This window comes from Musca autumnalis, unplaced genomic scaffold (genome assembly GCF_047663935.1).
Source record: "Musca autumnalis isolate F117 unplaced genomic scaffold, ASM4766393v1 scaffold_4, whole genome shotgun sequence".
In the NCBI taxonomy this organism is placed as follows: Eukaryota; Metazoa; Arthropoda; class Insecta; order Diptera; family Muscidae; genus Musca; species Musca autumnalis.
Window position 1 is genome coordinate 56663550 of NW_027411977.1, and position 25122 is coordinate 56688671.

General features: G+C 36.5%; 1 protein-coding gene across 2 annotated transcripts in view; it reads left to right on the plus strand.

Moving 5' to 3' along the window:
- The window catches only part of bma (SCY1-like protein bma), a 406156-nt gene extending 388042 nt beyond the window's left edge, over window positions 1-18114 (plus strand). The window contains exon 20 of one of the 2 annotated variants that reach the window (XM_073979932.1): window positions 17244-17875. In XM_073979932.1, the coding sequence (XP_073836033.1) occupies window positions 17244-17513 (270 nt within the window). In that variant the 3' untranslated portion in view covers window positions 17514-17875. Of the gene's footprint in view, window positions 1-17243 lie in introns of both variants that reach the window. The other variant, XM_073979933.1, reaches the window with a different exon arrangement.
- Window positions 18115-25122: the final 7008 nt, after the last annotated feature.

Here is a 25122-nt window from a genome sequence, read left to right on the forward strand (position 1 = left end):
ATTAGGACTGGACAACGCCCACTTTTTTAAATATGTTATATCTACTACTGAATCGATTTTCCTGAAACTTTCAGCGAATATACAGGGTTGGTCCCCGATAAAAATAGGCTACATATTTTTTGACTTTCGGATCGGGCGGGTACTTCCCCTATGCCCTATTTTTGTAAAAATTCAATATTTGCAACAAATACGAATGTATCGGTTTCGGAATTTATTTGCGAGTCAATGGCGATTGTGTCTCCAACCTTACGTACTTATTTTGGGACTCAAGATCTGACCACGCTCACTTTCTAATTAGGTTATATCTACAAAACTACTGAAGGGATTTTCAAGGAAATCGCGATTTGTCTAAACTTTTAAGTCTTTAAAAATAAAAATCAAATGTCGTTCGTTGGTCATGTCATCAGTTGAGAATGGCTGGACCGATTTCAATATTTTTTTATGCAAAGAAAATGTACGCCCACTTTTTTCAATTTTCAATTTTTATCATTTCTACAAAAACTACTGAACCGATTTTCCTGAAATTTCCAGGGAATGTACAAGGATGGCCCCCGCTTAAAATAGGCTACAAATTCAGTTGAATTTCGGAAGGAGCGGGGTACTTCCCCTATACCCTACTTTTTTAAAAATGTTATATTTCCAATAATTACGAATATATCTATTTCGGAAGACCTTACCCACTTTTTTAGGATCCAATGACTTGACCACACCCACTTTTTAAAATATGTATGTTACATCTACAAAACTACTGAACCGATTTTCCTGAAAATGTCAGGGAATGTACTGGCATATTTTCTTGAATTTTGAAGGGGGCATATTTGAAAAAAACGCCTTACCTTTATGAATAAAAATCAAATGCTGTCATATCGCAACTTAGGTTTTTTGGAAAGAAAAGTTTACCACGCCCCCGAAAACAGGTTACATATTTTATTGAATTCCCTAGGGGGCGGGGTACCTATGCTATATTTTTTAAAAAACGTTATATTTGCAAAAATTATGCATGTATCGGATTAAAAATGTACGGATTAATCTACAATCTAGGTACTTCTTTAGGGCCTATAGGCCCAACCACGCCTGTTTTTTTTAATATGTCATAACTCCAATACTACTGAAGGGATTTCCATAAAATTTGCGACAAAAGCTCAATGTTTGCCGTTGTTATGTGTATATTATGAATTTCGGAAGAGGTGGGGTACCTTCCCCATGCCTTTCTGTTAAACGCTATATATAAGCCAAATGTATGATTATATCGGTTTCAGCATACATTTTAGTTGAAGTTGTGTGCACCCTAGGTACATATTTGGAGCCAAGATACCAACCTACTTTTTTTTTAATATGTTATATCTTGAAAACTGATAACCACGCCCACTCTTTTCAAAACATTATTTTTCCAAAACTACTGAACCTAATATTCAGAAAATGTTCAGGAATGTCCCGTGGTCCCAAATGCTATATATTTGTAGACGAATTTCGGGGCCGGGGAGAATTCGATTTAACCACTTTTTAACCTTTAAAATTAGATCGCTTTAGGATAAAGACAGGAATATGGACGATAATAAATCCTAAAAAGCATAAATTGGCGAAAAAAATCCGACAAAGTCCGTAGGAGAAAAGAAAGGTTACAGACAAAAAATCCTTCTCGGTTTGACAATAGACCGTAGAAATGAGGTAGAAAATACCTATTTTTGAATTTTCAAGCATAAAGTCGATAAAAAGTTGTCATTAAAACTCATTACGATTATAAAATTATAAAATATTACAAGTAAAAAAGTATCAGTCGGCTTTCCCGACAGAGATATACCCTCAGCCTATGCGGATTGGAACTTTCATTTACGGGCAGATCGAATGTATTTAGGGTCTTTTCAGAATTTTGTGGCACTTGTTGGACATTTGAACTTGCCGACAAAAATGTGGATTAGGATTAAAGTTCAAAAGTTTTGCGGAGGAGGGAATAGACCGACATAGTGCATTAACGAAGTGGATCTTATTTCATATCTTTTCGATAGATATCGCACCCACTAGTCATTTCATTGGGTTGTCGTACACCTGTTGGACCAGTATGCCAGGAAGCATGGACTTGTCCACGGAAAACATTATATGGCTGTAAACAGGACAACAAAGAATATCATCGGTATAAATTTCCAAAGGATCTCCTAACAGACACTAAACTGCACCTGGACCCAAATGTTGAACATTTGTGAGATATGTTGCCAGAGGGTTTTTTTTACAACTTTCATGTTGTTTCCCAAGAAGTTATGGATTCGCCACAGAAAAAAATTTTACCGTCGTAATTGAGACAGCAATTGCAAAATGGGCAATGGACAAATATAGTTCATATTCAAACTTAGCTGGCCCATTACAGAACATTTGTTTCATAGCCCGAACTAAGAAAAGATTTCCATTCCTCTCTGTTTTTCGCTTCGCTTTTTGGAATACCGCGCACAATGTCGCGAGTTCATATTAACTGTGGCCAACAATAGAAGGAGTTGTCGTAGGTGCATCAATTTCGGTACACGTACCTATTATTGACTAGGGATACGTAAAACCGATTTCGGTTAATCGATTAATCGGTTATTAGCAGTAAAATCTCTAAAAATCGTAGTCGACTATTGACTGTGCGAAAACCGTATAACCGATTATTCTTAATCAACTTTCGAAAGTCGGAGTCAACTATTATTCGTAGTCGACCATTAGTCGTAGTCTATTATTACCTCTGTTCCTTTACGTTCAAGAATCTTTAATTTTTACCGCTTTTTTCTCGAAAACCGTTCCTTTACTTCAGAAACAATACAATTCATATAGGAGCAGTTTACAACTTTTACTACTCTGGCCGGTTTTACCATTTTCAGAAGTAAAGGAACAGACCATATTATTCGTAGTCGACTATTAATCGTGGACGACTATTAGTCGTAGTTGACTATTGCGTGTGCTAAAACCGCGTAATGGACTGTACTTTTTTGTACATATGTACATCACAGATTGCATCAACGAAAATGGTCCATTATATTCGATTATGATCGGTTTTCCTCGGTTAACGAATAATCGAAACTCGACTTTTAGTACACTCTCAAATAATCGACTAACCGAAAATGGAGTTTTAAGTTTTTTATGAAAACCGTATAATCTAAAAACCGATTATTGCATTTTACTGCGTATCCCTATTATTGACTTACAATCTTCAGGACAAAAAATTGGGTTGGTCGGTCCACGTTTTGATATAGCCCCCATAGAACCGTACCTCCCGATTTTCGGTATTTTGAATGTTTTAGACACAATGTCCAACCGAAAGTATTCAAATTTTGTGGTTAGTCTTCGGCAGAGGTATCAAACATTCGAACAGGGAATTATGGGCTTAGGTCCACGTTTTGATATAGCCCCCATACAACGGTACCTGCCGATTATCGGTATTTTGAAGATTTTAGTCCCATTATTACCCCGAAATTGCTGAAATTTGGTATTTAGCCTTCGTAGGGGGCATTATACCTTCACCTTGAAATTTGTCTGCATAGGTCCATGCCTTCATATAGCCCCCATAGGACGGTACCTCCCGATTTTCGGTATTTTGGAGGTTTCAGCCTGATTATCACACCGAAATGGCTGAAAATTGGTATTAAGTCTCCGTTGGGGGGCTTATAACCTTCCACCAGAAATATGTCGGTATAGGTCCTCGTCTTCCTATAGCCCCCATAGAACATTGCCTCCTCATTTTCGGTATTTTGATTGTTGTGGCCTCAATATCCACCCGATATGACTGAAATTTGGTGTTCAGTCTTCATATTGCTTGTGAGCATATTGAATTTATCAAACTCTTGCCTTTATATATGATAAATTTCCTTTAACAAATTTTTTTGACCGATTAGTGGTCAAAAAACTGTAAATTTTTTGTAAAAAATCGAATTATGATTTTCGGCGTTCACAACTTTTTTAAAAATTTATATTTTTAAAATTCTCTCGTTTTAAAGCAAGATTATTAGGTACTTAATAAGCCCACAAAAATATATGATGATCGGTTCATTAGCTTTCGCGCTATAGCCAACACCGCAAAACGATTTGTTAAAAAAGGGGGTATCCTCTCAGTGAGGTGGTCGCTGAAAAAGAGAAATGACACATTCGTCTGCAAACCTCTGCAGCTGGGACCTTTATATATTTGAAGTACTCACTTTTTACTACACATACAGCAAAAAATATCGATATACATTTTATACAATTTTTTTCCCACTCCACTCAATTTAAAATTTGCTTCAGAAAATTAATAAACTTAGTAATACATGTTTGGGTAAATGTAAACACCATATGATTAATATTTACATGCAAACAAAAGTGTAGCCAAGTTTATTACATCCCAAGAGAACTTAGGAATCATTTTTGCAGCGACCGTTTATTAATTTTAGAAAAAAAAAACACAAAAATGCGTATTAACTAAAATTGTCGGATTTAAATCCTCATATAGCAAAACCTACTTCACGTATCAGTACCAAAATTCAGATTCTTCTTAATTAATATGTTTTCTATCACTCCCCATCAATAAATTTGTTCAACGAAGTATTTAGTTTTTACCATTTTTGGCCACTGTCGTGACACTGTGCCGCGCCTTTTCATTTCTTCATCCACTTGTATGCTCCATCGAAGCTTAGGCCTGCCGATTCTACGTGCACCGCCATGTGGCATGTATTCATACGCCTTTTTAGCGGGTTCATTATCGCTCATTCTTATGATATGGTCTAGCCAACGCAATCGTTGCACCTCGATACGTTTAACTATATTCATGTCCTTGTATAACTGATATACATAGCTCGTGGTTCATACGACATCGATATTCACCGTCAACGCAAATCGGCCCGTAGATCTTTCGAAGAATTATCCTCTCAAACACACCAAGCACTGCCTTATCTGCACGGGTTTGACGAGATGTGGCTTTGTTTTTAAATTGCTTACTTAAACCGTAGTAGCATCTGTTAGCCAGTACAATTCTTCTTTTTATTTCACAACTGATGTCGTTAGTTGTGTTTACGGCGGTGCCGAGGTAGACAAAGTCTTTTACTACCTCAAAATGATAGGAACCAACGTCTACAGTCGGCCCGATCTCTATGGACGCATTGCGCGTCGACACCATCAACTTGGTCTTCTCGCCGTTTACCGCCAGACCCACTTTAGCAGATTCTCCTTCGACCTTCATAAAGGTATCTGTTACTTCTTTTACTGATCGTCCCATGATGTCTATATCATCAGCATAAGCAAGTACCATGTGACTATTGGTGTAGATTGTGCCACTTCTTTTGACGTTTGCCTCTCGAATAACCTTTTCCAGCAGGATGTTGAAGAGATCACACGAGAGGCTGTCTCCTTGCCTGAAACCTCTTTTGGTATAAAATTCTTCGAAGAGGTTCTTTCCTATTTTAACTGAGGATCTCGTGGCAGTTAAAGTCATTTTACAAAGCCAAATGAGCTTTGCGGGGTACAAAATTCAGACATGGCCTGGCCTTTGAATGTAGTGGGCAGTCGAAGGCTGCTCTATAATCGACAAAGAGGTGGTAGGTGTCGATCTGCATCTCTTGGGTCTTCTCCAGGATTTGCCACAGGGTAAATATCTGGTCAATGGTGGACTTGCCAGGTCTAAAGTCGCATTGGTATGGTCAAATTATTTCGTTGACCATAGGCTTTAGTCGTTCGCACAATATCCCTGACACGATATTGTTGGCAATCGGGAGTAGACTTATGCCCCTATAGTTAGAGCATACAGTCTTATCTCCTTTCTTATGGACGGGGCACAGGATACTCAGGTTTCAATCGCCGGGTACTCGTTCTTCCTGCCAGATGGTGCTAACTAGCTGATGAATACACCTTATCAGCGTGTCGCCTCCGGTTTTGAACAGCTCGGCTGGTAAGCCTCATCTTGGCTGGGCGATATACAATCAATACCATCTTCTGGGATTGGATCTGTGGTATCTTCGTCGTTTTCGCTGGATACCAACATGTTTGAACAATGCTCTTTCCATTTCCTGAGCACGCTATCTGTATCTGTTACCAGATTACCTTGCTGGTCTCTACAGGAGGATGTGCATGTACCAAAGCCATCTGCTTGATGTTTCACTCTTTGGTAGAATTTTCGGACTTCATTGTGGCTTCTGTACATCTCGATTTTTTCACACTCCCGCTTTTCCATTTCTCTCTTTTTATTGCGGAAAAGACGTTTCTCTTCTCTCCTTTTCTCCCGATATCTCTCTCGTGCGCTACGCGTTTCTACTGATTGTAAAGCAGCCCTATGTGCCGCATTTTTCTCTTCGTTAGCAGCACGACACTACTGGTCATACCATGAATTCCTTTGTGGAGGTCTCTGGAATCCAAGTATGAATCTTGCGGCTGTTTGCATGGAGTGGGCATTATTTTGCCATTGTGTTGTTACGTTATCGGGACAAGGAGTGCTCTCATTAAGCAATTGGGCTAGTTGAGTGGAATATGCTGTGGCTATCTGTTGTGTTTGCAGCCTATCGATGTCCAACTTCCGCGTTGTGTCTGTTCGTGCTTTAATTGTAACGTTTAGACGGGTACGTACCTTTGCTGGAACAAGGTAGTGGTCCGAATCAATATTTGCGCCTCGGAACGATCGTACATCCAACACGCTCGATGAATGTCTTCCATCTATCACAACTTGATCAATTTGATTACTTGTTCTTTGATCTGGAGACAGCCATGTGCCCTTATGAATATCGAGATGATTAAATCTGGTACTGATAACTACCATGTTTTATGCAGCTGCAAAGTCTAACAGCCTCATACCATTGTCAGATGTTTCACTGTGGAGACTGAATTTCCCGACTGTTGGGCCAAAGATATTCTCTTTTCCAATTTTGGCATTAAAATCGCCTAGAATGATTTTAATGTCATGGGCAGGGCAACGGTCATATGTTTCTTCAAAGCGCTCGTAAAATATATCTTTGGTCTGTTCGTCCTTGTCTTCAGTGGGAGCATGAGCGCAAATAAAGCTGATGTTGAAGAATTTAGCTTTTATTCGAATTGCAGCACTGGGGTGAAGGTGGATACCAGATGTTTTAGTCTCCGACTAACTACGAATCCGCAACCAAACTCATGCTTTACGTCATGGCAGCTATAATACAGTGCGTCACCTTTAGTTGTTGTTGTGACGCCTTTCCCAATCCATCGTATTTCCTGTATGGCAGTAATATCGGCCTTGTACTTTTCAAGTACATCTGCCAATGCGAAGACTGCACCTTCTCTATGAAAAGTGCGAACATTCCAGGTGCAGATTTGCAGATCATGGTCCTTAAAACGTGTGCGGGGTTCGTCAACTTTAGAGGGTTTGTTTTTCTTTTATTTCGTTTTTTCATAGTAGGCTGTTTCTTCTAGGGGAGGGTTACTAACCCGACGCCCAAACCCAAGTTTTTAACGTTCTTATGGGTGAACGCGCGGCACATGTTAGCTCACTACCTTTAACGGCTGTTAAAGCCTTTCCACAAGTGACACCACGGGGAGATCAGTGTCCACTTGAGATGAGAGAGAGACCAAGATAAATCCTGGACTTTGCTATGTTAAAGCCGGTCAGGACCGTTCCTTGGTATCTCTCACCCCCTACGTCACCCTGATATATATCTGGTAGATATATTAAGATGGGTAAAATATGGACCAAATCGGTCCTTCCCTTCAAGAGTTATCGTGCGCACAATTTTTTCGAACATTTTTTAACTTTTGTGAGGGAGATACCTGAAGGATATGGCCGTATGGCTTATCTTCGAACTTAAACTAAGTTTGGACAAAATATTGTAAAAGCCAAATATAATTAAATATATATAAAATATAATTATAAAAAATATATAAATTTTAAAATATAAAATATAAAACAAAAAATTAGAACCAAAAATATAATATATACAATATAAAATAATAAATATAAAATATACAATATAAAATACAAAACATAAGATATAAATTATAAATTATAATTATAAAATATAAAATATAAATTATAAAATATAACATACAAAATATAAAATATAATTATAAAATATAAAAAATATACAATTTAAAATATAAAATATACAATATAAAATATAAAATATAAATTATAATTCTATTTTATTTTAATATATTTATTATAATTAGGAGGGTTGGCGTTTTTTGTTTGGGATGACGACTTCTATTTTGTTTTTCAAAATAGTCAGGCTTAATCCCATAGTTGTTGTTTTAATATTTTATTAAAACAACTTTAATTTATTAGTGGGAAAAAATTGGCGATGTTTACCAAGGGGTAAGGCAGGGAATACTATAGTTTCAGATCTCGCCACAGATCTTCATCAGTTCCCTTGTTTCTTGTTTTTCAACAAGAAACTTTTTATACCCAAGTGTCAATTGCTAGCTCAAATAGATACGTGCGCAAAGAAACACTCTGATCGAGAATTTCTTTGGCACTACCTAAACTCTAGCAACTTCACTTGCAAACAAATCCAAATTTTTCCCACTGCTATGCGTTCGTCGATTCTCGACGAAAAAGCACATAACTAATTTGTTGGTATTGCATACTACAGCAATAAACAACATTTTGACGGTGCCCGGTCTCACAATTAGGAGGGTTGGCGTTTTTTGGAACGCATAGCAGTGGGAAAAATTTGGATTTGTTTGCAAGTGAAGTTGCTAGAGTCTAGGTAGTGCCAAAGAAATTCTCGATCAGAGTGTTTCTTTGCGCACGTATCTATTTGAGCTAGCAATTGACACTTGGGTATAAAAAGTTTCTTGTTGAAAAACAAGAAACAAGGGAACTGATGAAGATCTGTGGCGAGATCTGAAACTATAGTATTCCCTGCCTTACCCCTTGGTAAACATCGCCAATTTTTTCCCACTAATAAATTAAAGATGTTTTAATAAAATATTAAAACAACAACTATGGGATTAAGCCTGACTATTTTGAAAAACAAAATATTTATTATAATTATAAATTATAATAAAGAAAAATTACAAAAAGCACTAGCAATAAAAGCTATCGGCTAATAATTATAAAATATAATTAATTAATATAAAATATAACATACAAAATATAAAATTTAATATATAAAATATAATTATAAAATATAAAAAATGTATAAATTTTAATATATAAAATATAAAACCAAAAATATAGAACAAAAAATATAAAAAATACATTATAAAATAAAAAACATAAGATATAAAATATAAATTATAATTATAAAATATAACATACAAAATATAAAATTTAAAATATAATTATAAAATATAAAAATATATAAAATTTAAAATATAAAATAAAAAATAAATCTATCTATATATGAGGAAAAGTCAAAATTTTTTAGTTTCCATGAAGCCAAGGTTTGCACTATTATAATACGCGAACTATTGTAGTTTACCAGTAACTATGACTATTGCTGGATTATTTTAGATGTTTTTGTACAAAGCTCAAAAATTTAACAAAAAAATTTAATTTACGTGGTAGTTACGAGCGCGTAAAGGAAAAAACATAGGTAAAAACACGTTGAAGCTAAACAGGTTTTTTACATTGCTATTCGATTTCTGATTAAACCATTCAAATGACGGACATCTGTCCAAAGTAAAAGTAGGAGAATACAAAATGAAGATTACACTTCTAATGTATCACATTCCAAAATTTCCACTGCATCCACCTTTTATGGATGCTGACATTTTGAAGCCGGATTTCAGGTGTTTTTTGTATTTTTTATGTAACTGGAACGCGCATTCGGATATTTCGAAAAACCAATTATAGGATTAAAGTACTCGCGATTTCGCATAATCTGATATGTATATTGAGTATGTAGCCCACGCAGCAGCAGAGTAATCTACTGCCCAAGGTCAAAATTTAGTGCGATATTTTTTCTAAAAAACCTATTTTTTGGGTACAGTATTTACAATATCGTTTTGAGTGTGTGGCACCCCGCGATATTTTAGTTTTTCGACGATCCGGATCATATGAATCACAGATCGTAAAAATCCATCTACTAGAACGGCGGAAATGGCTACTGCAAAAATTGAAAAATTTGCGAAACATGTTTTTCAAAATATCGCTGACTAATTCGCGTTTTATGTGGATCGTTTCCATTTCAATGAAGAAAGTGAATCATCACTCGCGTTTGTGCGAAAACAGCGCTTTGAAAAATTTAGTGGCATGGGAGCTGTATCCGATTTATCCAAAAAAATACTGTGTGATGCTACATCCACGGTTCTTGATGGATTTTATTTAAATATGTTTAGATCGGTGTATTTTTTCACGGTTGATAGTGAAATCGGATGCGCATAAAAAGTGTATGCACTTTGTGCAAAATATAAGCGTTATACAGTTTGTTGCACACTAAACTGCAGACGATGCTACATCTTAGCGGCCAAAGTAAATCCTGGCAAATGTGTACAAATTAAAAGAGAAGAATTCTCTGTATTGGTAAACCGCATGCGCATCAAGTGATTTTGAGGATTTCGCGATTTACACGCATTTCAAAATGAACATTACCCGTTACAATTTTATTTCAAGATTATACCCCATTTAAAGGAACCCAACATTTATTTGAAATATATTCATATCTTCTGCTAGATGTTAGCGTGTTTTCGAGAAGTGATTAGAATAAAAAATGTGATTTATTGCGTGAAATTTTACTAAAATAGAAGAAAAACTCCGACCTATTTTTCTTACATTTTGTTCAACTAACTCACAAAATAAATTTTAATAAAATTTTTTTTTTATACAAAAATTTTATAAATTTCCTCAATATATTTTTTGTTTTTTGCTATAATATGCAAACCGCTAAACGGATTTGTATAGTTTTGGTTTCATTTGAATCTTCGCGATGTTTAGATTACGTACATATTTTTATACCCTCAGCCTTTAGGCTAAGGAGGGTATATACACTTTGATACGATGAAAATGTGCCTCATCGAAATAATGGTTTTAGACCCCAAGTATGTTTGGACGAAATGTGTTTCAGACAATTTGGAGTCGATATAGATATGTCCGTCCGTCTGTCTGTCCGTCTGTCTGTCTGTCCTGCTGGCTGGAGCGCACGATAACTCTCGAACGGATAAACCGATTCTGTTCAAATTTTGGCTTTCGTAATATTTTGCCCAAACTTAGTTTAAGTTCGAAGATGAGCTACATCGGTCCACTCCTTCCGATACCTCCCCCACAAAAGTTCGAAAATGATCGGAAAGTTTGTGCGCACTATAACTCTTGAAGGCAGTGACCGATTTGGTCCATACTTTGTATAGCGTAAACTTTCTACCAGAGTAATATGAGGTTCCAATATGGTCTCAATAGGTCCACTCCTTCGGCTACCTCCCACACAAAATTTCGGAAAAGTTCAGTTTAGGGCCATCTCTCGAATCGCTTTGATTTTTGTTTAAGCAACTTGTATTCACTACCCTTCATACGACGGTACAAGTTTCATCAGGGGCAAGTCCATACTTCTTGAGAAAATAGCATGAAAGTTGCAAAAAAAACCCTATGACACCGTGTGAGGTGGTTGGAGCGCAAGATAACTCTCGAACGGATCTGCTGATTCGCTCCAAAATATGGCCTTAGTAATATTTTGTCCAAACATAGTTTAAGTTTGAAGATAAGCCATATCGGTCCACTCCTTCAGGTACCTTCCCCACAAAAGTTCAAAAATGTTCGGAAAAATTATTCGTACGGCAACTCTTGAAGGGAGTGGCCGAATTGGTCTATACTTTACACATCCTTATATATCTACCAGATATAGATTAAGCTCAAATATGGACTATATTTGTCCACTCCATCCGGTACCTCCCACACAAAATTTTCGGATAAGTACACTTTAAGACCTGATATCGAATCACTTTGAATTTTTTTTGAAGCAACTTGCATTCGCTGCCTCATTTACGATGGTAAAAGTTTTTTAGGGGCAAGTCCATACTTCTTGAGCAAACAGCCCGAAGAGTGTAAAACTCCCCTATGGCACCATATGTTGTGGCTGGAGATCCACTTCCATAATGGTCAATGTCGATCCATTCCTTTTAGTATATCCTCCGCAAAACTTTTGATCTTTAATCCTAATCAACATTTTTGTCGGTTCATACATCCAAAATTGTTAAAACCCTCTAAATACAAACGTTTTTTGGGAAAAAAATTATTTCAATATACACAGGCTGAGGGTATATCTCTGTCAGCAAAGCCGACTGATACTTTTTTACTTGTTTATATATTTTTCAGATGCATAAACAGCTTGAATTTTATTAGAACAAGTTGTAAACTACCAATTGTTTGGAATTCATTCCTAATTTCCGCGAAAATGCACAACTTTTTCACTAAAGTTATTCCCATAACCTCAGTAAACATATAGTATGTAGGGAGCCCATAATTAAGAGAGTTTCTCAATATAATGATTAGAGTCTTTTAAAGATTTTTTTCTTTTTATCAAAATTGAAACCGCCATAACTTTTGCGCGCAACAACCAAAATTAGTATCACGAACAGATTTAAGAATGACATTTTTTTCCAATCGATGTACCAAAAATCTTTCATGTAGCTTAAAAAAAAAATTATTTTTTTTTTATGGAAAACTAAAAAATTTTGTCTTTTCTTCATATATAAAATTGAAATTTGTTTGTCTGTTTGTTTGTTTGTGCCTTTTAGACTCGAAAACCGCTGAACAGATCTTACTGAAATTTTTAGGGTACATTGCTGCATGGCCTGGAATGAAAATAGGCTATATAATTTCTTGAAATTTAGCGTTGATCTGGAGATATAGCATCAAAATCGGAGGTAACTCCAAAAAATTTTGATTTTGTATGCAAATATCTTGAGAACTATTACAATCTCCAAATTTTGTATGTGTGACGGAATTTTATGTGGAAATAAATTTACCAAATTATATTCAAATCGGTTCAGATTTGGATATAGCTCCCACATACATATATTTTCGGCCGATATCCTTATTTTATGTAGCAAACATGCTATTTATGTCCAATTTCAATGAAATTTATAATGTGTGACGGAATTTGGTCCAGAAATAAACGTGCCAAATTATATCAAAATCGGTTCAGATTTGGATATAGCTCCCATACATACATATTTTCGGCCGACTTACTAATTTTATGCTCAAACATGCTATATATGTCCAATTTCGCTGAAATTTTGAATTTCTCACGGAATTTGTTCTAGAAATAAATTTGCCAAATTATATTGAGATTGGTCCAGATTTGGATATAGCTCCCATACACATATATTTTCGGCCGATTTCCTTATTTTATGCACCAAACACGCTATATATGTCGAATATCACTGAAATTTGGATGGTCTGACGGAATTTGTTCTAGAAATAAATGTGCTAAATTATATAGAGATCGGTTCAGATTTGAATATAGCTCCCATATATTTTTTCGGCCGATTTCCTGTATTTTATGCAGCAAGCACGCTATATATGTCCAATTTCGCTGAAATTTTGAATGTGTTACAAAACTTGGTCTAGAAATAAAAGTGCCAAATTATATCGAAATCGGTTCAGATTTGGATATAGCTCCCATATATATTTTCGGCCGATTTTCCGCTATAAATGTCCAATTTCGCTGAAATTTGGAATGTGCAACGGAATTTGGTCTAGACATAAATGTGCCGAATTATATCGAAATCGGTTCAGATTTGGATATAGCTAACATATATATTTTCGGCCGATTTTCCGCATTTGATGCACCAAACACGCTATAAATGTCCAATTTCGCTGAAATTTGGAACGTGTAACGGAATTTGGTCTAGGTATAAATGTGCCGAATTATATCGAAAACGGTTCAGATTTGGATATAGCTCCAATATATATATTCGGTCGATTTTCCACATTTGATGCACCAAATACGCTATATATGTTCAATTTCGCTGAAATTTGGAGGGTCTGACGGAATTTGTTCTAGAAATAAACGTGCGAAATTATATAGAGATCGGTTGAGATTTGAATATAGCTCCCATATATATTTTCGGCCGATTCCCTGTACTTTATGCACCAAGCACGATATATATGTCCAATTTCGCTGAAATTTGGAACGTGTTACAGAACTTGGTCTAGAAATAAATGTGCCAAATTATATCGAAATCGGTTCAGATTTGGATATAGCTCCTGTATATATTTTCGGCCGATTTCCTGCATTTTATGCACCAAACTCGCTATTTATGTCCTATTTCGGTGACATAAATGTGCGAAATCATATCGAAAACGGTTCAGATTTGGATATTGCTCCTATCTATATGTTAGGTCGATTTTCGGTATTTGATGCTCTAAACACGCTGTATGTGTCCAATGTCGCTGAAATTTGGGAGATCTGTCGGAATTTGTTCCAAAAATAAATGTGCCAAATTATATCGAGACCGGTTCAGACTTGGACACACTACATATGTCCAATTTCAAAGACAGTAAAAGTCATCATTATTTACAGAAGTACTTATAGTCGGGAAGAAATTGACCAAGGCTACAGCTATTAAGTATCATGTCTTTGAGAGACTTCTTAAGATTTATGTTTTATTATGATATATATTAGGAATACTTACGAGTATAGGGGGAAAGGCTTTCGGAGGAGTTTTACCTCCTGAAACATACAAAAATACCATAGTAGCTCCATAACAACCCTGAATAGGTATATAACGCCTTCATATCTCCTATATTTATTCGTTAAAAAATTAAAAACGTTAAAATAATTATGGCATTCCATTATATTTTATCGTAGTCGGGGCAGCAAAGCCCACCGGGTTCAGCTTATAATAATAATAATTGTTCCACAAACATCCCATAAGGGAGGGGAGGGTGCCACCGTGGTGCAATGGTATGCACACCCGCCTTGCACACATAAGGTCGTGGGTTCGATTCCCCGTCCAGGCAACATCAAAACACTTTTCAACGGTGGCAAAATACCCCTCAGTATTGTTGGCGACATTTCCTGAGTATTTCAGCCATGTAAAACTTCTCTACAAAAGTGGTGTCTTAGACACGCACAGTGTTGCCGCTTCCATACAAAAGTGGACAAAAATAGAAGGAGTTGACCTAGGTTGATGAACTTTTGCACAAGTACTTATAAGGGCATAGGAATGACAAATTTCAACTTTGGTCCATATCGGTTCAGATTTGGATATAGCCCCCACATACATCTTTCCCCGATTTTGCTATAACTCGGTCAATATTGATCGAATAGCCTTTAAATTTAATATGTAGTATTTTCTTAGGCCCATGAGTAGCTCTACCGATTCTCACAAAAATCGAATCAGATTTGGATATAGCCCCCATATAAATCTATCACCGATTTTGCTATAAATCGATCAATTTTTGAAACATTGCCTTCAAATTTAACATGGGATTTTTTCTTAAGGCCTTTCTCAGTTTCACCGATTTTGACAAAAATCGGTTTAGATTTGGATATTGCTCTCATATATATTTACACTAAACACGCAATGTATGTGAGATATTGATTAAATAAGAAAATATGACGTAATTATCCGTAATTGAGTGACATCGGGCGAAATTATATATCGAAGCCATATTAAAACCTGAACCGATATGGACCAAAGTTGAACAGGGGCCTGAGGAACATCCCATGTTAAATTTGAAGGCTATTCAACAAAAATTGAGCGAATTATAGCAAAATCGTGGGAAGAAAAAAATATCGCACATAAAAGAAAATATCGCACATAAAATTTGAAGGCTATTCGACTAAAATTGACCGAGTTATAGCAAAATCGGTGATAGATATATATGGGGGCTATATCCAAATCTGAACCGATTTTTGTGAAAATCGGTGTAGCTATTCAGGGGCCTAAGAAAATAACACGTACTAAATTTGAAGGCTATCCGATCAAAATTGAACAAGTTGTAGCTAATTCGGAAAAAGATATATATGGGGGTTATATAAAATCTGAACCGATATATCTCAGAAGGTTGCAGGGATGGGCAGAAAGTTTTTGCACATTTTTATTTGGAAGAGATGTCCAATTAACGGAAAACAAGAGCCGAGGTGGCAATAGGTGCCAATCAAAAGATCTGCTCTACTAAATAATAAGAATTTGAATTTTTTTTTATCAAATTTAAATTTTGATTTCTTGATAACGGTACATTGCCCATGTGCAGTTGATGTCAACTTTTTGTACTAAAATTTTATATTTATAGCCCACCCATAAAATCCCCATCCAAAACTTTTTATTTTATCAACAAACTTTTCAGAAAATGTTATTTTAAAAATTGTATAATTTTCATATGATTACCGCTTTAGATTACCTGGGAAATATTTTTCATATTTCATATTTCAAGGGCTATAACTTCATTATGGATGCACATATCGACAAAATTCTTTCAGATTGCATGTGTTTACTGTACGAAAAAATCGTAAACATATGTAAAATTTAACATCACAATTTTTGATTTTTGTCCACGCGGCAACACTGTGCGCCGTTCGGACTCGGCAATAAACTGTAGGTCCCATATCATTGAGCTAAAATGAAACGGGGTGCACTCATTGATATGAGAGAAGTCTCCCTTGTCCCGGGTTCAGCTAGTAAGATATAAAATACAAATTATAATTATAAAATATAAAATTTATAATATAAAATATAATTATAAAATATAAAAAAAAAATTAAAATATAAAAACGTTTAGCCCACTAGGAGTCGACTTAAACAGAAAATTTGTTCCGACTTATAATGTGTTTATCTTAGCTATTAATCTTCCTCAACTACATGGAATTGGATTTTCATAATAATTTATGCATATTTCAATATTGTAAAGGAGTTTTAGCTTCTGAGGATAATAAATTCCTTCGAATATGATTTAATGAATTTCCTGTTAAATTCTATTAAATTCCAAATTTTATTTAATTTTTGAATTCATAATGTGTTCACAGATTTCGTGTAAAGCTTTCACTCGTAGCTATGTAGGTTAATAGGAATTTTACAATGTCTAGACTACAATTTTCATACATATGTATTTTAAATATTTATAGAATTTCTGCAAAATTCAAAAAAATGCTATTACTTATTTGTGAAATTTAAGGAATGGTGCAAAACATGTATTTCTCTTTTTGTATATTTTTTAATAAAGCACATTTTTTGCACAAGTTAAATATTTTCTCGAAAATATCTTTTATCTTCTAAAAAACTCGTATACGAACACCCACCACACAGCAATACAATATCTATATAATAACATACATACATTCGTCTATTTTTTATTTATGACTTTTATTAATTTTACAAAGAAATCTCCTTTATTATCATCCAACAAACAGGGTGGATCGATGCCGAATACCTCGAGCAGTGTACCATTTTTACTATCATCTAGCATGCAATCGATACGTTCCCGGCGTACATCAGCTGCATTATCATCTGGTCCTTTGGGTTCTGGCTCGGGACTTTTGCAACAGTTGGGCAGTGGCATGGTAAGACAATTTACTTCTGTATCAGCTACACCAAATCAAATGATACCCGTTATAAATATAAACAATCAACGACAAAATGTCCGAAAGTGTCCGTCACTCAATATAACATTTACCCAGTAGTAGTAGTAGTAGTAGTAGATGATGTAAACACAAAGGGAGTGAATGATGATTGGCAGATTAAAACTTAGTTAGGAAATTAATATTTGAAACACGCTTAAATATCACAGCAGCAAAACCAAATACCAATTGTCATGGAAGTTTTAAGCAATTAAAATGAATTTGCTCTCCACGCTAATACGTGAGGTGGGCACAGACAAAAACACTAGTTTGAAGTGAATTGTCGGCAACAGTTATGTTGTCTAGTGTTATTATTTTATTAATAGTTTAAATAACAAAATGTCTATAATAGGATATTACGGAAATTAGTTGCTTAAAATTTCAATGAGTTTGACAACAAAAAGCCAAAACAAAACCACAAAAAAGTAAGTACCGAACTGTGAAATTTCTAGAAGGATACCTATGTAACATAATATGGTTGTTAAGATACTTTAAACCAAACCAAAAATATATGAACTAAAATGAAGAGGTAAAACAAAATTCACAACACAGAATAACTTAAAATATATGAAATATATTGTTAATCTTTTTTAAATAATCTTTGACTAACCTTAACTCCAATACATACATATAAATATAACTAAACTAAACAGCAAAGAAAAAAGGTATTTAAGTAACACAATAAGAGATTTTTTTTATTTATTTAAAAGTAAAGTAAATATTCAAAAAAATTTGAAACACAAAAAGGTATTTAAAGTAATTAAAGTACATGTATATATATTTTTTAAACTAACATCAATCAATTCAAACTATAATCTATTTAATCTTGTATAAAAAAACGAATAATTTATTTGTATATAAACTATATCAATATAATAGAATGCATGACAGACAGTCTAATGCCCGGGGATCAGAGAATATTTCATTTCAAATCCATAACAGCCACATACTAATAAATATTTTTGTTATATTATTTTTGTTAAATAACTTATATAAAAAGAAAATCTTACTTTTGATTAACAGCTAGATATTTTTTAATCAGTGACAACAACAAAACAACAATTCCTTTAAAAGATCCAATATTAGAATAGCAAAGTAAAAAAGTATTAGACGGCTTTGCCGACAGAGATATACCCTCAGCCTGTGCAAATTGAAACACTTTTTTTTCACAAAAATCTTATGTACAGGGTGTTTTTTTAAGTCCGATAGAACTTGAAATTGTAAAAAATAACACAAAAAATTAAATTGTAATCAAAAGTTTTTTTTTATTCGACAGATCAATACGTGACATTAACATTTGAAAATGATTTCGGGCATATGGGCACCGCGGCTGTTCTTGACGAAGTGCATTCTGGACGTCCAATTTTTGGCCACTTTTTCGAGCACTGCTGGCCGTATGTCACGAATAACACGAACAATGCTGGCCTCCAAGGCATCAATTGTTGCTGGTTTATCAGCTTAAACCAGTGACGTCACGTAGCCCCACAGGAAATAATCGAGAGGTGTCAAATCGCACGAGCTTGGAGGCCAATTGACAGGTCCACTTCTCGAAATCAACTTATCGCCAAACTTTGATTTCAATAAGTCGATGGTTGCGTTCGCCGTATGGCACGTAGCGCCATCCTGTTGAAACCACATCTCCTCCGGATCAATGTCATCCATATTTTCAAACAAAAAATCATTGATCATGGTGCGGTAACGATCTCCATTGACCGTAACGCGAGCTCCGGCCTCATTTTTGAAGAAATAAGGTCCGATGATGCCACCAGCGTGAAAACCGCACCATACGGTGCATTTTTCTGGATGTAATGGAGTCTGTAGGGTCTCTTGTGGATTGGTCTCACTCCATATGTGGCAATTTTGCTTATTAACAAGCCCGTTAAGCCAAAAATGCGCCTCATCGCTGAACACAATTTTGCGTCTATAAGTTGCGCGAATCGACGACTGATTTTCAAAGTAAATTTGGATAATTTCGTAGCGTTGTTAAAGCGTGAGTCTATTCATGATGATTTGTCAGAGTATACTGAAACAAATAAAAAAAGTTTCGTCAAAATTTAATTTTTTGTGTTACTTTTTGCAATTTAAAGTTCTATCTAGCTTAAAAAACACCCTGTATTTAGGGGGTTTCAAAATTTTGGTCGTATGAACCGGCAAAAATGTTGATTAGGATTAAAGCTCAAAAATTTTGCGGAAAAGGTACTTAAAGGAATGGACCGACATAGACCATGGGGGTGCCATAGGGGGTTTTTACACCCTACGGGCTTACTTTTTTCTCAAGAAGTATGGACTTGCCCCTGAAACAACTTTTACCATCGTAATTAAGGCAGCGAATGTAAGTTGCTTCAACAAAAATCAAAGTGATTCAATAGCAGGTCTTAAAGTGAACTTTTACAAAATTTTGTGTGGGAGGTACGGAGGTACCACTACACACGGTTTCATAGGGCTTTTTTGTACCTTTCAGGCTATTTTCTCAGGAAGTATGGACTTGCCCCTGAGGAAACTTGTACCTTCATATAGGGGACAGTGAATACAAGATGTTACAACAAAACCAAGGCGATTCGAGAGCAGGTCCTAAACTGAACTTTTCCGAAATTTTGTGTGGGAGGTACTCGAAGGAGTTTACCGATTGAGTCCATATTGGAACCTTATATAAGTCTGGTAGAAATGTCATAATGTGCAAGAGTTATCGTACGCACAAATTTTCCGAACATTTTCGAACTTTTGTGGGTAAGGTGCCGGAAGGAGTGGACCGATATAATCCATCTTTGAACTTGAACTAAGTTTGGACAAAATATTACGAAAGCCAAATTTTGGACCGAATCGGCACATCCGTTCGAGAGTTATCTTGCGCTCCAAGCACTACACACGGTGTCATAGGGTTTTTTGTGACTTTCAGGCTATTTTCTCAGGAAGTATGGAATTGCCCCTAATGAAACTTACAGCGTCTTATAGAGGACAACGAACACAACTTGCGTAAACAAAAATCAAAGCGATTCGAGACCAGGTCCTAAACTGAACTTTTCCGAAATTTTGTGTGGGAGGTACCCGAAGGAGTAGACCGATTGAGTCCATATTGGAACCTCATCTAAGTTTGGTAGAAATTACTCGATGTGCAAAGTATGGACCAAATCGGTTATTCCCTCCGAGAGTTATCGTGCGCAAAAGTTTTGCGACAATTTTTGAACATTTGTGGGGGAGGTACCTGAAGGAGTGGATCCTTCGTGTATACAAATTAAACAAGTAAAAAAGTATCAGTCGGCTTTGCCGACAGAGATATACCCTCAGCCTGTGCAAATTGAAACACTTCTTTTACAAAAAACGTATGTATTTAGGGGGTCGTATGAACCGACAAAAATGTTGATTAGGATTAAAGTTCAAAAATTTTGCGGAAAAGGTACTTAAAGGAATGGACCGACATAGACCATGGGGGTGCCATTGGGGTTTTTACACCCTTCGGGCTGTTTTCTCAAGAAGTATGGACTTGCCCCTGAAACAACTTTTACCATCGTAATTGAGGCAGCGAATGTAAGTTGCTTCAACAAAAATCAAAGTGATTCAATACCAGGACTTAAAGTGAACTTATCCAAAATTGTGTGTGGGAGGTACGGGATGGAGTGGACAAATATAATCCATATTCGAACCTGATCTATATCTGGTAGATATTATGAGAATATGTAAAGTATGGACCAAATCGGTCACTCCCATCAAGAGTTATCGTGCGCACAATTTTTCCGAATATTTTTCAACTTTTGTGGGGTAGGTACCTGAAGGAGTGGACCGATATGGCTTATCTACGAACTTAAAGTAAGTTTGGAAACAATATTACGAAGGCCAAATTTTGGCCGGAATCGGCATTTCCGTTCGAGAATTATTTCATAATGTGCAAAGTATGGACCAAATCGGTTACTCCCTTTAAGAGTTAACGTACGCACAAATTTTCCGTACATTTTCGAACTTTTGTGGGGGAGGTACCGGAAGGAGTGGACCGATATAATCCATCTTTGAACTTGAACTAAGTTTGGACAAAATATTACGAAAGCCAAATTTTGGACCGAATCGGCAGATCCGTTCGAGAGTTATCTTGCGCTCTAACCACTACACACGGTGTCATAGGGTTTTTTGTAGCTTTCAGGCTATTTTCTCAGGAAGTATGGACTTGCCCCTAATGAAACGTACAGCGTCGTAAACAAAAATCAAAGCGTTTCGAGACCAGGTCCTAAACTGAACTTTTCCGAAATTTTGTGTGGGAGGTACCCGAAGGAGTAGACCGATTGAGTCCATATTAGAACCTCATATAAGTTTGGTAGAAATTACACGATGTGCAAAGTATGGACCAAATCGGTTATTATGTCGCAAAAGTTTTGCGACAATTTTTGAACATTTGTGGGGGAGGTACCTGAAAGAGTGGACCTATATGGCCCATCTTCGAACTTAAATTGAATCTGGTCAAAATATTTCGATACCCAAAATTTGAACCGAATCGATTAATCCGTTCGAGAGTTATCGTGCGCACCAGCCTGCCAGACAGACAGACGGACGGACATTGCTATATCTACTCAAAATTGTTTGAAACGGATATCGTACAAACATACTTGGGGTCTAAAACCAATATTTCGATGAGGCACATTTTTGGTCGTATCAAAGTGTAAATACCCTCTTTAGCCTAAAGGCTGAGGGTATAAAAATCCTTCGTGTATACAAATTAAAAAACAAATGAGCAAACACTATACTCGCCTTGGGACCGACTATGTGATACCCTACACCATATTTCTACGCATAAGCTTTTCACTGGTTAAGCTCAGAATATTTAGATTCTTATAGGCTACTTTTGTTGAAAAACAAGTAGGGATGTGATACTCTACACCACTAGTAGTAGGCCGGGGCGATTTGTATGGAAGGAAAAACCTTATAAAACTTCAAAATCCGGAGGCTCGATTTTAACGGTAGTCACATGACCTAGTCCATGCTTCCTTAAATAATGGTCCATCAACTGTAAATAAATCCCACGGTGACCAACAAATAATGACAGGTTGGCACGATATCCACCTAAAGGAGTGGCAAACATTGGTCCAAACTTTGTATTAGCAAATACTCCTCTTAGTATTAATCTCCTCTCCCATTCTTGCCCTTTCAATCTTGAAGTTGACTGAATTGGTGATGTAGTACGCCCGGTCATTTGTCTTTGTCAGAGTGTTCAGCAAGCGATAGTGAATTTCCACAACAAGCCTTTCCATCTCTTCACATCACAGACATATCTCTTGACGCTTTCGGGAATCAGGTCCATCCGTCCTTCCTCACAAGCCAGCCTACCAAGGAGTTGCAATACTGCTCACTAACTTCCCAAGAGTGGCATAAATCACGTTTGGGCACAAGAGGTATATATCACTCCACTGCTGATTATTTTTATTGTAATCCAACAATTTGCCGTTGATCACTTTCTCAATGGCTTCCTGATTGTATTTATGTAGTCTGCCGGATCATCTACTGGTGTCGATCACTGTATAGCACAGTTCTTCCCTGTAGTGCCTTTTGGGTGTCTTACCAGTCCCTGCGGGCGGAAATCTTCCTCTTCTGGAAGGTATGGGATCCTTTCACAGTTCCCAGCCTTTTTAGAAGATTCAGCGGTTTGGCTCACCCTCTTAATGTTCTAAGTCGAAATAGCCATGTCCGTCTGTCTATTGAAATCAATATACAGATCGCAATTTTTATACCCTCAGCATTTATGCTAACGAGGGTATATACACTTTCATACGGGCAAAATGTGCCTCATCGAAATAATGGTTTTAGACCCCAAGTATGTTTGGACGAAATGTGTTTCAGACAATTTGGAGTCGATTTAGCAATGTCCGTCTGTCTGTCTGTCTGTCTGGCTGGCTGGAGCGCACGATAACTCTCGAACGGATCAATCGATTCGGTCCAAAATTTGGCTTTCGTAATATTTTGCCCAAACTTAGTTTAAGTTCGAAGATGTGTTATATCGGTCCACTCCTTCCGGTACCTCCCCCACAAAAGTTCGGAAATGTTCGGAAAATTTGTGCGCACGATATCTCTTAAAGGAAGTAACGATTTCGTCCATACTTTGCACATCGTTATATTTCTACCAAACTTATATCAGGTTCCAATATAGACTCAATCGGTCCTCGACTTCGGGTACCTCCTACACAAAATTTCGGAAAAGTTCAGCTTAGGACCTGATCTCGAATCGCTTTGATTTTTGTTGCAACAACTTGTATTCACTGCCCCCCATACGACGGTACAAGTTTCATCAGGGGCAAGTCCATACTTTCTGAGAAAATAGCCTAAAAGTTGCAAAGAGCCCCTATGACACCGTGTGTAGAGGTTGAAGCGTAAGATAACTCTCGAACGGATCCGCCGATTCGGTCCAAAATGTGGCCTTCGTAATATTTTGTGCAAACTTAATTTAAGTTCGAAGATAAGCCATATCGGTCCACTACTTCAGGTACCTCGACCACAAAAGTTTAAAAATGTTCGGAAAAATTGTGCGCACGATAACAACTCTTGAAGGGAGTGACCGATGTAATCCTTACTTTGCACATCCTAATATATCTACCAGATATAGATTAGGTTCGAATATGGACTATATTTGTCTCCTCCTTCTGGTACGTCTCACACAAAATTTTGGATAAGTTCACTTTAAGACCTGATCTCGAACCATTTTGATTTGTGATGAAGCGATCTGCATTCGCTACCTCCATTAAACGGTAAAAGTTTTTTCAGGGGCTAGTCCATACTTCTTGGGAAAACAGCCCGAAAGGTGTCAAAACCCCCTATGTCACCATATGTGGCGGTCGGAGAGAACGATAAGTCCATATTTACATTAGGCAATTTTCCTTGCGGCAATTGTCAGTTTAAGGAGAGAGAGGTGAGTCATATGGTAACCCTTTGCCTCTAAACACCCTCTCTCACCTTCAATTGCCGCAAGGAAAATTGCCTAATGTAAATATGGAATAACTCTCAAACTGTTCAACCGATTTGGTCCACCATTTGGTCTTCGTCATATTATACCCAAACTTAGTTTCATGGGGCAATACCGGTCTACAACTTCCTGTTCTTCTCCCCAATATTTAAAAAATGTCACTAAAATGCTAGGACGATGTCACTTGAATGGGGCAACCAATTTGGTTCAAACTTTGGATCTCCTAATATTTTGTCAAAATTTAGTTTAACTTCTAAAATGGCCCATATCGGTCCTCCCTAAGGGCACCTCCCCCACAAAAGTTCAGCATTTGTGTCTTAGTGCAGTTAATTCCTAATCCAATTTTTTGTCGGCAAGTTCAAATGTCCAAAGGGGCGACAAAATTCAGAAGAGACCTTGAATACATTCGATCTGTACGTAGGTGAGAGTTTCACTTCACATTGGCTGAGGGTATATATCTGTTGTTGTTGTAGCAGCATATAATGCTGGGTTGGCAGCCGCTGGCCGAAACACTTTTAGTTTCGGGTCAATCCGGTACGTAAGAACCCGCTGCCGTGGGATTGGTATATATCTGTCGGCAAAGCCGACTGACACTTTTTTACTTGTTAAGATAAAGCTTTATAATTTGGTATGGAAGTTTCTATTACTAGGATGTTTGGTATTGAAAATAGTCTATATCGTTTTGATATAGCCCCCCATAAAACGGTACCTCCCGATTTTCGGTATTTTTTAGCA